We start from the raw sequence: 14,851 nt of genomic DNA on the forward strand, positions 1-14,851 counted from the left end.
GCACTCCCCAAATGCACAACTGATCCATCAAAGGGAGTGCAACTTCATCCAGAACAGCCAAACAACCCAATGTGGCTTGTGAAGCTGTACACAGCAAAGCAGTGAAGGATCCTTTCCCTCTCTGGCACGTCTTTTAGCGAAGCAAGTTCAAATTATAGATTTGCTTTTCCAGTTCTATCATAGTCAACAGGCCTCTCCCTTGCCATGCAGTTTTTTCTTAAGAGTTTGTGTGTGTGTGTTTGTGTGAAGTCTGAATTTTGAAAATGAACACTCAGCATTTGCTACTTTTTAATTTTAAGTAAGTAAGTAATTTATCTGTCAAGGCTGTAAATCATAACTTGCTACTTGGAATAAGGACAAACTCAATATACTTTTTTTTCCTGCTGCTGTTAGGTTTTTCTCTCCCTCCTTTTTCCTGTGGAGGCAGTTTTAGTTCCAGCTGCACACTCCTGTAAATTAAAAGATAAATTTATCCTCACTGTACTACCACATAGTTTTTAACCCCCTTTTCCATTTTGCAATTAAACTGCCCTTCTCCATGACGAAACTTAACTGGACAGCAGATCAAAGCCTAAAGATGTATTTGGCACCTTTCAGGTGATCATGGCAGTAGGTGGATGCTGGTTCAAGCTGCTTCAGCTGAAGTTACATTGCTGTTTTTAAAACCCTTCCAACTTCCTCTGCTTCCTACATCCAGCTTTGGCTAGCAAGGGTGCTCCCTGAAGCAAGGTGTTTTAAAAGTACAAGGTCCACTAGCTTATCTGATATTAAGCACAGAAATCTGGCATCTTCTCAATAAGATATGCAAGTCCACAATAGAGAAAAATGGGTGGGGGGATTACCTTGGGTTCAAAAGCTTTCAACTTATAAGCAACTATAGCTTATGCAATAAAAGATAATCAAGCATTATTGTGGTTCCTGAGTTCTCATCCATACCAAGGAGTTTTCATAAGACATGCCCCTAGTTGATTATATTTCCATCATATATTGCTACTTTCCCCTTCATTCTATGGAATCAACTCAGCAGCAACCACGTTAGTGCATTCCATCTCTCAGAGACATGGTTCAGATGGACTCAACCCCCAAATGCAATTTACACGGAGTGCATAATGGTCAGTAATTTAAAAATGACTCAAATTAAGTATCCTGGATTTTGCAATATGGATCTGTGAAATCAGATTCCCAGCTACTTAAGTCCTAGATCTCAGCTCCCTTAATGGCCACACTAAACAGCATAGGGGGTTGGAACAGATGTGTAAGAGAAAACATGGACCAATGGTTAAAAAAAAGAAGTACAGAGGGGGGGTGGAAGGTCCTACAAATAAGGATATTGGTTTTCATAATGCTATGAACATTTGAGCCTGTAGGTATAATCCTACCAACTCAAATATCTGGTGGTCTAGGTCTGCCTGCTCTTGCTATTCCTCCACTATTTCAGAATGGGAGGCAATGATGAGTGGACACATTGAAATGATTCACTAGGCAAGGACACCCACCCACACCCAGCTCAACTGTGCAAGACTTGAAAAAACCTTGCCCGACACCGTGGCTTTGCCAATAGCCGGAGAGACATGTGCTGACAAGCGCAACAGAGACAAAAAGAGACTTATTCTGCTGCACAGCCCTAAATGCTGAAAAGAGGCTGTTCCTCAGACAAAGTGAAACAGAGCAGCAAGAAAGATGGAGCAGTGTTTCCCAAAATTTCTTCCTTGATGGACCACTTGACAATTGCTAAGAGCCGTAAAGGGCCACTTAATGATTTCACTACCTATTGTAGCAATTGTAATGTGCTGTGCTAGATGCTGTGCTAGATTCCATCTCAAACTGTAATACAATCCCATAGAAGGAAAAAAAAGGTGAAAATGAAATGAAAAATACATATGGCTATTTCATGTAATACATGTATCACTTCTCATCTTCAGCCAAAAATCAACATACCACCTGAATGAAGCTCACAGACAACTAGTGATTCATGGACCACAGTTTGGAAACCCCTGAGATGTGGGGAAGAAGCAAGACTTTCCTTTAGCACTACCAACCGATGCAGAAACCAGAGCAAAGAAAAGTGGTCCCAAAGAGCCTTGCTGCGCAGGACCAGCATCTGATCAAATGTGCACAGAGGTCTGAGCAGCAGGGTTGAGGAGGAGAACTGACTCATCTCTGGAGCCAGCCCAGGAGCTTGGAGTTACCAAATCCAGCTAACTAGATCAACATCCTGTGCTAATTTTAGCTTTATGGCAGATGCCCTTGGCTCCAGGGGCCAGGCGTACACAATGCAAACCAGATGCTGGAGGGAGAGGAGCCAGAGATCACTGTCCCAGCTCTCCCCCACCAATGACCTCAAATTGCTGGGGAGGGAACCCCTGGATATACCTAGTTTCCAGCTCTGGGCAATCTCAACTAGAAAGTCATAGCATGCTGTCTGTTCAAAGGGCAATGGACGTTAACTGATGATGATGATAGCTAAGAGAGGTGAGATGACTCTTTCCGGGGAATATGCCTCACACAGCACCAAATGGAGGCAGTCGTACCACAGCCCTGCCAAGACACAGTGAGCCATGGACCACCAACACAACCTTGTCTGCCAAAAATAAGACCAAGAATGCACTACTAGTCTGTCTGTAAGCTGGGTGGAGTTGGGAACTATGTTTAAAATTATACGGCTGAAGGGAGTGACAACAGCATACTTTTTACATCTCTTGAGCCTAGAGCAAAAGAAAACACTTCTCTGACTCAAGACCACCGCATATGCAATATACATATTAGGTACTTTATGGAACAGGGGCATCTAGAACACACTGAATACATTATCATATATGGCACAAACAACCAGCACCCGTAATAAACTACAGTTCCCAAATCCCCATTGAAATCTGGTTAAATAATATTTGGGACGTGGCTATCGGAATGCTTTACTTGGCATAGGAGGGTAATTAAAGGCACTGAAAGGACAGACACTTTTGGTGAGATTTGGCTTCCTTTCTTTTCCTTTATAAATGAGACAGAAGATACTTTTATTATACCCCCAACACAAGAAACACTATGGAGAGGATACTTGATAATGCATAAATAAACATACAGTTGTACCTTGGATCTCAAACAACTTGCAAGACGAACGTTTTGGGTCCCGAACGCCGCAAACCCAGAAGTGATTGTTCCGATTTGCAAACGTTCTTTGGAACCCGAACATCCGTCGTGACTTCCATGGCTTCCGATTGGCTGCAATTGTGAAGCCACGCCTTGGTTTCCGAACTGTTTTGGAAGTCAAACAGACTTCCGGAACGGATTCTGTTTGACGTCCAAGGTACCACTGTATTCCTTGTGTACTGCATATGAAACTTAATAAGAATGTACCTACCACTGGACAAGTTACTGTATTTACATGTTGTTCTTACATTAACATGAAAAACAATTAAAATTATGGGTGGGGGATTACAGTTCCCAGGATTCCATGACTGTTTAAAGTGGTATGAGTACTGCTTTAAATGTATAAAGCAGATAGGGCTTGGGGTTCTCCTAGGCTCTTATATAACACTTTTTTCCATCAGCAGCTAAGGGCTCATCCACACTTAGCTTTTGCCCTGTACTTTCTAGGCACACATCCATGCTTTTAAGCACCATGCCCCATCACTTTCCCCAAGAAAACCCACTCCTTAATGCAGAATCAGAACTAATTGCAAATCAAGTTTTCTGCAGATGCCATTTACTCTGATTCAGAGGTAAAGAGCAAGTTTTTGCAGGGAGAGCTTTAAAGCGCAAACCTAGAAATGTGGCACCAAAGTCTGATTGAGCTCTAAGTGATGCTTACTTCAAGTAGTGGCAACCTAGCCAATTCTTTTTAAAATTCTTTTTAAAGCATGAATAAAGCACTCAAGTTAATGTCTTCATGAGGACGAAGCATAACACAAAAAGCAACGCAAATGATTCATGCTGGATGGGTTGTGTTCAGCCTAGTGCTATGGCAAAGGTTGCATCAGTGGAAAGGTTTTCCTTGTGCAAGGGAACCTCCTCCTTCCCCCAGCACCACCCAAAATCTGGTCTGGGTGTTCCTCCATCCCTCCCGAGCAGATTTGGGGATTGTGCAGGGTGAAAGCAGGAGGTGAACAGGTGAAAATTCCACTAGTACAACAGGCTAGTAGAGCCCAATGCCTTCAGAAGAGTCTTTAAATGCTGACAACCTCCCCCTTAATCTTGGCACCCACCCTGGCCACCTCCAGTAGAATTAATCTGAGCTTTGGGAAGCGCATAGAGATGAAAGAGGAAGTGGGAAAGAGAGTCAGTCTTCTAACTTCCTCCTTCGGTTCCATGTGCTTTTCAAGGGAGAAAAAGGTAGCCAGCTTCACCACCTTAGGAGGCTTTATGGGCAGCAAGAGAAGACCTTGAGAGCACCAGTGGCATCTATGTGTGTGTGTGTGTGTGTGTGTGTGTGTGTGTGTGTGTAATATTTTTCACTTGACCCAAAAGCCCACATGTAGCTTCAACTAAGATTTCAGGAAACCTTGAAGAAGAGAGAGTGAAAATTGCATTCCCTGCTCATGAACTTGGTTCCTGAAGCTCCACCACCCACCACAATGTGAAAGTCTCCTGGTCCTTCAAACCAACCAACCAACCAACCAAAAAACCTTCACATTTTCTCCCTTGGCGGCTTGTATGCCTGGAGCTGCTTCCTAGAACACTCTTCCTACTTTACTTGACACCCCTCCTCAAAACCCAGCCTAGTAAGTCTTTGGCACAGCCTCCTGGACTCCATGCTCTAGAGCATGGGTGTGGAACATTTGCCCCTCATGATGTATTTTTAACTACAGCTCCCATCATCACTGACCATTGGCCATGCTGGTTAGGGCTGATGGGATCTGGAGTCCAGCAACATCTGGAAGGCCGCACAGCCCACCTACAGCAAGGGTGTAACTCATATACATATATTTCTTTATTATGTTCCCCTGCCTCCACTTCCACTGTTGCTTATCTTTAGGTCAAATTTTAGACTGTAAGTTCCTTAGGGACAGAAACCCTTGTCAATTTGTGCAGCACCAAACACACTAATAATTATATACTAATAATTAATTACTTGCTTTTTTTTCTTCAATAGACAACAACCACAAATGGCACCAAACTTACTCAAAAACAGAAAAAGGACCACAGACAACCTAAACACCTGAAACGGAAAATCCGCATATGAACACATCCTTCCTTCAATTTCTATACACACAACAGAGATGCAATTAAATACTGAGATGGGAACACAACAAATATAAAAGGCCATTTACGTGCACACATCCTTTGAAGTCGGAAGCAATCAGCAAAGTAGTAAAATAAAAGGACCGTGAGGAAGCTAGGATTTCCCATTTCTGCTCATGATGGGTTACTCTCTAGCTACAACCATCTCCAAGAAACATATTTGGCCACAGTGTCTTGCTATCTGGTTTCAAGCCCAGCCTTCCCAGGTTGCTGAATGGGATGCCAGCAGACTTTGTCACTATAACTAAACCGTGAGGTGAGTGTTTTGCTTTCCCTCTCTATCCCAGCCCCATAAACACCTAGGAAAACAAGGAAGAGTGTGCTTATTTGCTCAGACTTGAGGCCTCACATTTCTAAAGATTTATAAGGCAGCTTCTTCTTCTTCTTCTTTTGCCTAGATTCCCCTCTAAGCATCTGGAGGGTTTGCTGAGTTTAACCCTTATTTAGTATTTAGAAGGAAAGAAGAGACTTAACCCTTTGTGGTAGTGTTCTGAGCATTACAATCAAGGAGAAATGTACACAGGGCGGGCTCTAAGGCATTTTTTTTAAGCAATCTTATTTTCTGAGATCCTAGCCAAGCAACCTGTCCTATTGTGCCTGATCCTGGGTTTGTTGAATTGTAAGTAGGATTCCCATAGCTGTCCCCACCAGCTATTATCCCCATCCATCTCAGTAATTAAGCCTTGTGCCTTCTGTTATGAAATGCTGCAGCTTCGCCCCATGGACTCACTGGAATCTTTGCTCCCTGTCGATGCCTGTTAATTGGCCCTTTCAGGCTCTTTTCATCATCCCTCAACATTGCTCATATGGGTATGCATTCATGTTCATGATAACATTAGTGTTAAAACTCTTGTACATGTGAACAGTGTTCAATATTAGCCAGGCACCAAGCGCATTTTGCACCTGGCTATCAACCACTTGCGACCAAGTGAAGATGCCTGGGTGTCAGGCTAGCGCCTGACATCTCCACTATCTGGAGGTGCATGCCTGGGGATCATTGGATCTGGACTGTTTTCACACACTAATACTGCATGCTGTAGAATTCTACCAGTTATATTTTATCTGCACAATTGGAATGGATTTGCAGGAACCAAAATGCTTTTTTTGTGCAGCCTGAGCAGGAGCAGTCCCCATTAAGAAAAAGAAGTCGGAAGAGGCCAATATATATGTGGACTGTCCCTGGATCAAGTGACTTTTCTTCTTTTAAGTTCTTAAAGTTCTTAACCTAGCTCAAGGTTGTCATCTGAACTAGCCAGATGCTTAACTGAGAATCAATCAGTCAGCCCATCATTTGAAAAATAAATAAATATATATATATATATGAGTTTCTAACACTACATGTGAATCAAGTTAACAGTGGGAAGAAAAAGTCCTTCTAACCTGCTTCTGAAAATGGAATGCCCAGGCACCTAGGATCTTTCGGTGTGGCTCCTTGTGGAAAAAGGCAGGTGAGCCTTCTGGGTCCAACCTGTTGGTGTGAAAGTGAGAGGTAGGAAGGTAATCAAAAGCACAGTCCTAGCCATGTCTACTCAGAAGTCCTATTGAATTCTCATAAACATACTAAAGTTTAGTAGAATGAACTCTAAACTATGACACTAGCATAAGCTCAGCCTTCACCAGCCTGGTGCCCCCCCCCCATTTTTTGGGGTACCATCAGTACAGCCATGCTGCCTGGGGCTGATGAGAATTGTAGTCCAACACATCTGGAGGGCCCCATATTGGAGAAGGCTGGTTGTATAGTAAGTTAGTGTGATTTTCCTTTTGCGTCTACTTTCAACGTCCCCCAAACGGCAAACATTAGGTTGCAACTCTCTGTGCTCTTCCATTGGTGAGAGGTGCGATTTAGTGTTCAGATGTAGGGATCCTCAGCCTGAGGGGCTGTTCCTGCTCCCCGCTTGCACCATTTGCAAGAGTTCTTCCACCCACTCCTTCCTCTCCATCACCTAGAAACCAGATTTCTTGCAGAACAAACACCTAGGGCTCGCACCGATCTGCCACTTTGCAGATTCAAGGAGACTTCAATGTTTTTCCGCCTTCAAGGATCCCATGAACCTAGATTAAACCAGAATCACACCTAATAACTCTGAAGATGTTATATTTCCATCTGTGGCTTATGCAGGAGGTACAATAAGCCACCTGTCGGGGGTAAGACCCAGTTGCCTGCAGTTCAGTCAACGGAAGCAAGTCTCTCTCACACACTTGATTTATCTTGCAACTGCATCTTTTTCTTTGATCCTTTCATCGCACGCTGCTCACCCCCACCCCCGTGTTTCTGCAAGCTGAATTACGTGGGCTGTCCCCTGAGGATGCATCGCTAGTGTTTGTTTGCCACGCTCAGACTTACTTTTGTAATTGGAAACCGTTGCAAGCAATATTAGAAAAGTGTAACTGCGAGAGCGGGAAGGAATCAAGAGAGCAACTATAGCAGTGGAAAGAAGTGTGTGAAATGATTATTCCAATACAAGACCTTCCTGGCTTATCCAGGGGTGCTGCTGAGCCAGGGTCGGATTTAGGTTTGATGAGGCCCAAAGCTACTGAAGGTAATGGAGCCCTTTATATGTCCAGCTGTCCTTTGTCAACAACAAATTGTCACTGTTTTTTGTGTTGAATATATGCTATATGGTAATTTATGGATCTAATACAGGGGTCAGCAAACTTTGTCAGCAGGGGGCCAGTTCACTGTCCCTCAGACCTTGTGGGGGGCCGGACTTTTTTGGGGGGGAAATGAACGAATTCCTATGCCCCACAAATAACCCAGAGATGCATTTTAAATAAAAGCACACATTCTGTTGTTGTTTAGTCATTTAGTCGTGTCCGACTCTTCGTGACCCCATGGACCAGAGCACGCCAGGCACTCCTGTCTTCCACTGCCTCCCGCAGTTTGGTCAAACTCATGCTGGTAGCTTCGAGAACACACATTCTACTCATGTAAAAACATGCTGATTCCCAGGCCGTCCGCGGGCCAGATTTAGAAAGCGATTGGGCTGGATCTGGCCCCTGGGCCTTAGTTTGCCTACCCATGACCTAATAGGTATCTAAAGCCATTTGGCACTGTTGCTGCATGTTTTATTTTATTTGTTTTTTATCTTATATTTTGGAAATGTACATCCAGTGGTTTTTTTCCTTTAAATTTTTTTGGGGCCCCCAAAAGAGTAGGGCCCTAAGCTATAGCTTGTTTAGCTTATACATAAATCCGGCACTGTGCTGAACTGACAGGAAAGTACTTGGCAGGTCCCTGCCAGGTCCCTGCTCTGCAGAATAGGGATGTGAAGGGACAAATGAGGAAGGCTGGCTTACCACATTTGAAAGTGAAGTAATAAACGCTACCTTCTGAAAAGGCTGTGTAAAAGACCATTAAGTCTAGAATTACCTAACTGTAGAAAAAATGAAAATGTTATTCCATGAACGCTGGTCTAGCTGTATTTCATATATACCACCAGGGAGAATGTTAACTGCAGTCCAGCCTTTCACATGGAACATTATAGAGGAATTTCCTGCAGTAAATTGTATACCATATCCAATGCTTTATTTTTTTGTAGGGAAAAAAAGGGTGCTGGTATTCACAATAAAGTTGTTACAGAAAATGCCATACTTTGAACATTCGGAGGGGAGGTGCCAGAACTGCATACTTCTGAGTACCCCCAGAAAATAGCACTGACAATTTTGAATATAGCATGAACCTATGCGTAACTTATTTATTTCACAATCAGCACTTTATTTCTGTTCTTCTACATCAGCAGTCAGCAAACTTTTCCAGCAGGCGGCCGGTCCACTGTCCCTCAGACCTTGCGGGGGGCCAGACTATATTGTGGGGGGAGGGGGAGAAATGAATGAATTCCTATCCCCCACAAATAACCCAGAGATGCATTTTAAATAAAAGGACACATTCTACTCATGTAAAAACATGCTGATTCCTGGACCGTCCACGGGCTGGATTTAGAAAGCGATTGGGCCAGATCCAGCCCCCGGGCCTTAGTTTGCCTATCCATGTTCTACATGATTGGACTAATGAAATATATAATTGATATCGATATGAATTGTATGGCTGAGCTGTGTTGTATTACTGTATTTTGTACTGTTAATGTTACTATAAAAACTAGTGAAAAAAATCTATTTTAGAAAGCAAATAATTACCTAACAGCACTACTGGGCTGATCTGTTTGTTTCAGAGTGTTCCAAGGTGTTGGTACTGATCTTTAAAGCCCTAAATTACTTCGGATCTGCCTAGTTACAGGAGCATGATTACTCTCATACAAACAGTGATGTGGGTTTTCTGGAAAATTCTGAATTGGATTATCTCCCCCAGAAAACAGACACCACTATTTGTAATTTGATTAGAAAATGTTCAGTTTGCACAGAGTAATTTTCTGATACCCTAGAGAATGATCTTATTTAGCATGGCATTTTACTTGTCTGCTATATCTTTTGAAAAGTTGTCTCTTTGTCCATTCTCTATTAATTTGAACACTACTTGATATATCATAACAAAATTTTGCATGATGGTTCCTGAGATCAAGGAACAGGTTTTTTTGTCTATGTTTGGATACAACTGAACACCGTTTTTATTCAAGATGGCAAACTGATCCTTTCAAAACTGCATTGATTTTGACCGCTGATTTTTCTTTTGTTCGTTTCTTAGAACATTCCATCAAAACTGGGCGCTTTTCATTAGTATTCAACAAACAAAGCTGAAATCTTTGAAAACTGCAGGCTTGCTTAGAATTGCGTTGGCATCCTTTTGCGGTTACAAGTGAACTTATGAAACTGAGAATTTTCCACAAGTGAATAAAGCACCAGCAAATTTTCCATTAAATGTTCTGTGAATTTTTTCCCGTTGTGGATCTTTGCAGAGAAACCTCCTCACGCTGTTAGATAATGCCAGTTCCAGGTGTGTGGGTAGGAGGAGGCGGGGCTAGCTGCTATGGCACCCAGAGGGCGGGGCTAGCCACCCGCAGGGGTGGGGCAAGCATCCCAGAGGGGTGCCGCCCGCGGCGAGCATCTCAAGCGGGCAGCGTGGCAATGTCACCCCCTCAGGGATGACACCCGGGTCAGATCACACCCACCGCATTCCCCTTCCTCCGCCAGTGTGCGTAGGGGGACTTGTGTAGGATGCTCTCAGTCGGCTCCCTCCCTAATTGTATCTATCATGTCTTCTCCACCACTGTTGCTGCCCATTTGCTTCCCTTTCTCTCTGCCCCCAGCCCAAGCCACCTTCCAGAGGGAGAACCAAACCAAAGCCCATACAGGTTACTGTTCCTTCTCCTTTCTTAGAGAGGGCAGGTGAAGAGGCTGCAACACAGAAAGGGAGGAGGTGGAGGCCCACAAGGCTCTAGGAATTGGCAGCAAGCCTCCTACTAAGGTGTGGGCTTTGGCAAGTGCCCAAAGATACTGACTGCCAACAATAGCCCTGCACTTAGATCACCTAGGGAAGCCCAGCTCTGCGTGCCAACACTGTCGATGATTAGGCTGGCAGTTCCAACCAACAGGACTTTGCCTGCTGTTGATGTCACAATGCAGAACTCTGTCCCTCAGGGTGCCTGCGAAGCAAAATCTTTTACTGCTTTCCAAAGAACAGCAAAAGCCTTTTCTTTTTCAGAAGGCACTTAGGATGCTGATGCAATGTACTTTTAAATGCACTGCTCTTAATTTTATTTCGAGATCATTTTTGTGATTGAAATTTGTTAATTGGTTCTGACCCACTCAAGGATTTATGGCTTTCTTTAAAAGAGAAAGGTGGGCAAGAATATACTTAATAAATTATTCACTCAGCTCCCAAATAATAGTGCCAAATCCAATATGCAGTACTTCTGCCCACGCACATTTTTAACAACACCCTCATGTGTCATTTCAAAACAATTTGATGCATGGTTACACGGCACCACCATGTACCTACTTCCAGGGAATATGAGAAGACGTGCATTAAGAAGCGATAAGAAACAAATAAAACAACTAGCATGGCAGGGGCAATGCTAAGCATTCATCTCCTTTGGTCTTAGAGTAAAATAACTGGCTTGTGACTCCACAGTCGCATCGATGCTCAGCCAGCCCCCTTGATTTCAACTATAATGTGCAATGCTTACATTACAGATAAGTGTGACTGTGGATTCTCTTGCATGACATCATTTGTGGGCCTTAGGTCTACATTTGATGTGTAGAACCAAAATTGTTAAGTGTGCGTGTTTACAACTGACTGACCTAATAACAGTCGCTCCTCTCCTGTCCAATCATGACAGGCAGGTGAGAAGCAAGGAATGGGCACAGGAGAGATCTGTAAAGCAGAGTTAAATAACCTTTTTCAGTTCAGGGGCCACTTTCCCAGGGCCACATACCAGTGATGCGAAGGGCCAGGGACAACTGTGGGTGGGTTAAAGTGGGTGGAGCAAGTAATCTAAATTTCATCATCGTACAGCAGGCTAGTTTCTACACTGACACTATCCTCCCTCTAGGCCATGGGTAGGTAAACTAAGGCCCGGTGTCTGGATCTGGCCCAATCGCCTTCTAAATCTGGCCCGTGCACAGTCCGGGAATCAGTGTGTTTTTACATGAGTAGAATGTGTCCTTTTATTTTAAATGCATCTCTGGGTTATTTGTTGGGCCTGCCTGGTGTTTTTACATGAGTAGAATGTGTGCTTTTATTTTAAATGCATCTCTGGGTTATTTGTGGGGCCTTATTTGTGGGGCCTGCCTGGTGTTTTTACATGAGCAGAATGTGTGCTTTTATTTAAAATGCATCTCTGGGTTATTTGTGGGGCCTTATTTGTGGGGTCTGCCTGGTGTTTCTACATGAGTAGAATGTGTGCTTTTATTTAAAATGCATCTCTGAGTTATTTGTGGGGCATAGGAATTCATTCATTCCCCCCCAAAAAAATATAGTCCAGCCCCCCCACAAGGTCTGAAGGCCCCCTGCTGAAAAAGTTTGCTGACCCCTGCTCTAGGCAAGCAGGGGGCATTATTCAAGGACATGCAGACAACAATATTTGGGACGTGTAGCAGGGCCTGTGAGAGGGTGTGGTCTGTAGCAGGTCTGAGGTTTCCTGCCCCTGCTGTAAAGAAAAGAGACAAGGAAGGCTCTCTTAGATTTTGCTTCTGGCTTTGAAGTGGCAAGAAAGGTGAAATATGAAGGTAGGATGTGTGGGCTTTATTTGTTCCCATTACCGTTGCCTTGTTTTCCACTGAATCATGCTCCCTGCTAGCTCTTTCAAGGCAGCACAGTTATTGTCCTCACCAGTGGCGTAGCGTGGGGGGTGCAGGGGGGGCGGGCCGCACCGGGCGCAACATCTGGGGTTAGGGCAAATCCATGGGTTAGGGGGCGCAAATCCACGGGTTAGGGGGCGCAAATCCACGGGTTAGGGGGCGCAAATTACTTGCCTTGCCCCGGGTGCTGACAACCCACGCTACACCACTGGTCCTCACCCTTGCAGACCAGAAACTTTCCCTCCCAAACCTCTTTATAATCAAGTGGGATCCTTTCGTGTGCCTTCACTCTCACAGAGACACATGACAGGCCCTGTGGTTGGCAGTCCAAGCACGTAGAAAAGGAAGAAAATTTAGGAAGAAAAGGAGCTCTTTTCAATGCCTTCCCTTTGTCAGGCTGCCACCCAGCATCCCCTCAGTCCTGAGTTAGCAGCACAAGCCATTCCTTAAAGGGGTATGGTGGTGTGTTGTGAGCAGCAACATGCGCCTGAAATGGCTATCTAATCCTCTGGGTTTGAAAACTCCCCCAACGGGTCAAGAAACGTGGGTTAAAATCAGATTGATGCTTACCTATTTTGCATCTGTGAAGCCCTTCATCGCCTGTTCTGTTGTTCACTTTTTTTGCCTAACCCCCACATTGCGGCCTTAGCACTGCCAGTGTAGTTGCAATAAAATACCGTATTTTTTGCTCTATAACGCGCACCAGACCATAACACGCACATAGTTTTTAGAGGAGGAAAACAAGGAAAAAAATATTCCAAACAAAATAGTGGATATATGATTTTTCTGGTTCATGCTGTGGCCACAGACATGTGATCTGACAGTGAGTTTGGAGTAGCCCAATGCAAAAATCCTGAGGATCCATGTGGATCCATGCTTTGTAACCATGGAGGAGGGAAGGAAGGGGAACCATGGATCCTCTGCTCACGACTGCAGCAGATCCCCCCCCCCCCAGCCACCCGCAGGCATTCGTTCCATAACACGCACAGACATTTCCCCTTACTTTCTAGGAGGAAAAAAGTGAGTGTTATGGTGCAAAAAATACGGTAAATAGAACCTGGAGACAGACAATTTTTTTAAAAGAGACTTGTGAGTGGTCTAAGGGAGGCACTGCTTCCCAAAGAATTGCTCCTTTGTCATCTCTGGTGAAACAGATTTTTTTTTAAAAAAAGCAGTATGATAACCTGCTTATTGTCAGCAGCGGTGAATAGCGGGATGTGCGTATACACTACTATCAGCAGCCCCTTTCTGGAAAACACAGATCGATCTCAAGCTTAATGTTGCAGAGGCTGTGCTAAACTCATCCCACATCATTCTCTGCTCAACCGCTTCCTTTCCTTTTCCCACAGCTGTTTGTTACTAGCACAGCGCCTCTTTCCTCACCATACCACACACTCAGGGCAGCCCCGCTGCAATTTGCAACAAGGAAACAACACCAGGTGCCCCTTCCTGTACAGGCCTGCATATGGTTGTGTGGCTAGACAGACAAATGGGACACACAGCTAAATGTCGCAATGCGCCCCCATAAGAGACAGCCTGAAAGAGAAGTCTAGTAGCACTGTTCAGGTCTCAGTGAGGTGGGGTGGTGGGCAAAGGGAGCAGGAGAGGATCCTGGTTTAGGGCTGTTGCCAGCTTCAAATCTGAGCATTTCATGGCTATATCCTGCTTAACAGAACATTCATCCTTATCGGTTTGCGTGAAGTTTGACAACAAAGGCACTTCAATGAGCATTCATTCTGACTAGTTTACTGGGAGGTTAGACAATGTTGCATCAAGCAAATGGGATCTCTGTCACTTTCCCTATCACAAGAAGTCCAGTTCTGGGATAGGGGGAAAGTGAGATTGTTGTGCAACCTGAATGCTGGTTTATGACTGAATCCCACCAAGAAATAGCAATAATCTGGAAGTGCCCATTGTGGTGAATGGAATGGGCAATGAGTTTTGGTGGTTGGTTCAGGAGTGTGAGTAGCAAAGTATGTCCTTTCCCCTCACCTGCTTTTCATCCAAATATAGTGCAAGGAGGGGAGGGTTGCTGTTGTTGCTTTTAAATCCTCCTGGATTCCACCCAGTAGTCCATTTTACTACTTCCACCCAACCTTCACTCTGCCTCAATATTCCATATATCCTGGAAGCTCACAAGTCCTGTACAGATTTACATACTTCTGTGTATCTATGTACTTTTGATTTTGGGTGGCCCTGTTTCACTTCCAAACCAGAGGCACTCGGCTGGCCAAGTTCACTATTTGTTTAGTTAGAACAACACAGCTGCCATAGGCAGGTGGAGGAAAGAAAGGTCCAAGTGGTGATGTTTGCCACTGGCTTGTTCATCAGGGACAACAAGTGCTACATGGGAGCAGGAGGACAGCAAGGGGCAAACTGCACTTCTCCCCTAACATTTCTACAAGGAAATAGTGTTTGA

The 14,851-nt window shown here is 44.3% G+C and overlaps 1 protein-coding gene across 8 annotated transcripts in view; it reads right to left on the minus strand.

Annotated features, from left to right (window-relative positions):
• DGKA (diacylglycerol kinase alpha) overlaps positions 1 to 14,851 on the minus strand; it is a 77,358-nt gene that overhangs the window by 29,202 nt on the left and 33,305 nt on the right. For 3 of the 8 annotated variants that reach the window (XM_083598642.1, XM_083598644.1, XM_083598648.1), the window contains one exon: positions 6,619 to 6,706. The exons of the other annotated variants lie outside the window; for them this stretch is intronic. In XM_083598642.1, the coding sequence (XP_083454768.1) occupies positions 6,619 to 6,706 (88 nt within the window). The remainder of the gene's footprint in view (positions 1 to 6,618; positions 6,707 to 14,851) is intronic. 8 annotated transcript variants of the gene reach the window in all.

The sequence above is a fragment of the Podarcis filfolensis genome (assembly GCF_964270895.1).
Source record: "Podarcis filfolensis genome assembly, chromosome: 2".
NCBI classification, from domain to species: domain Eukaryota; kingdom Metazoa; phylum Chordata; class Lepidosauria; order Squamata; family Lacertidae; genus Podarcis; species Podarcis filfolensis.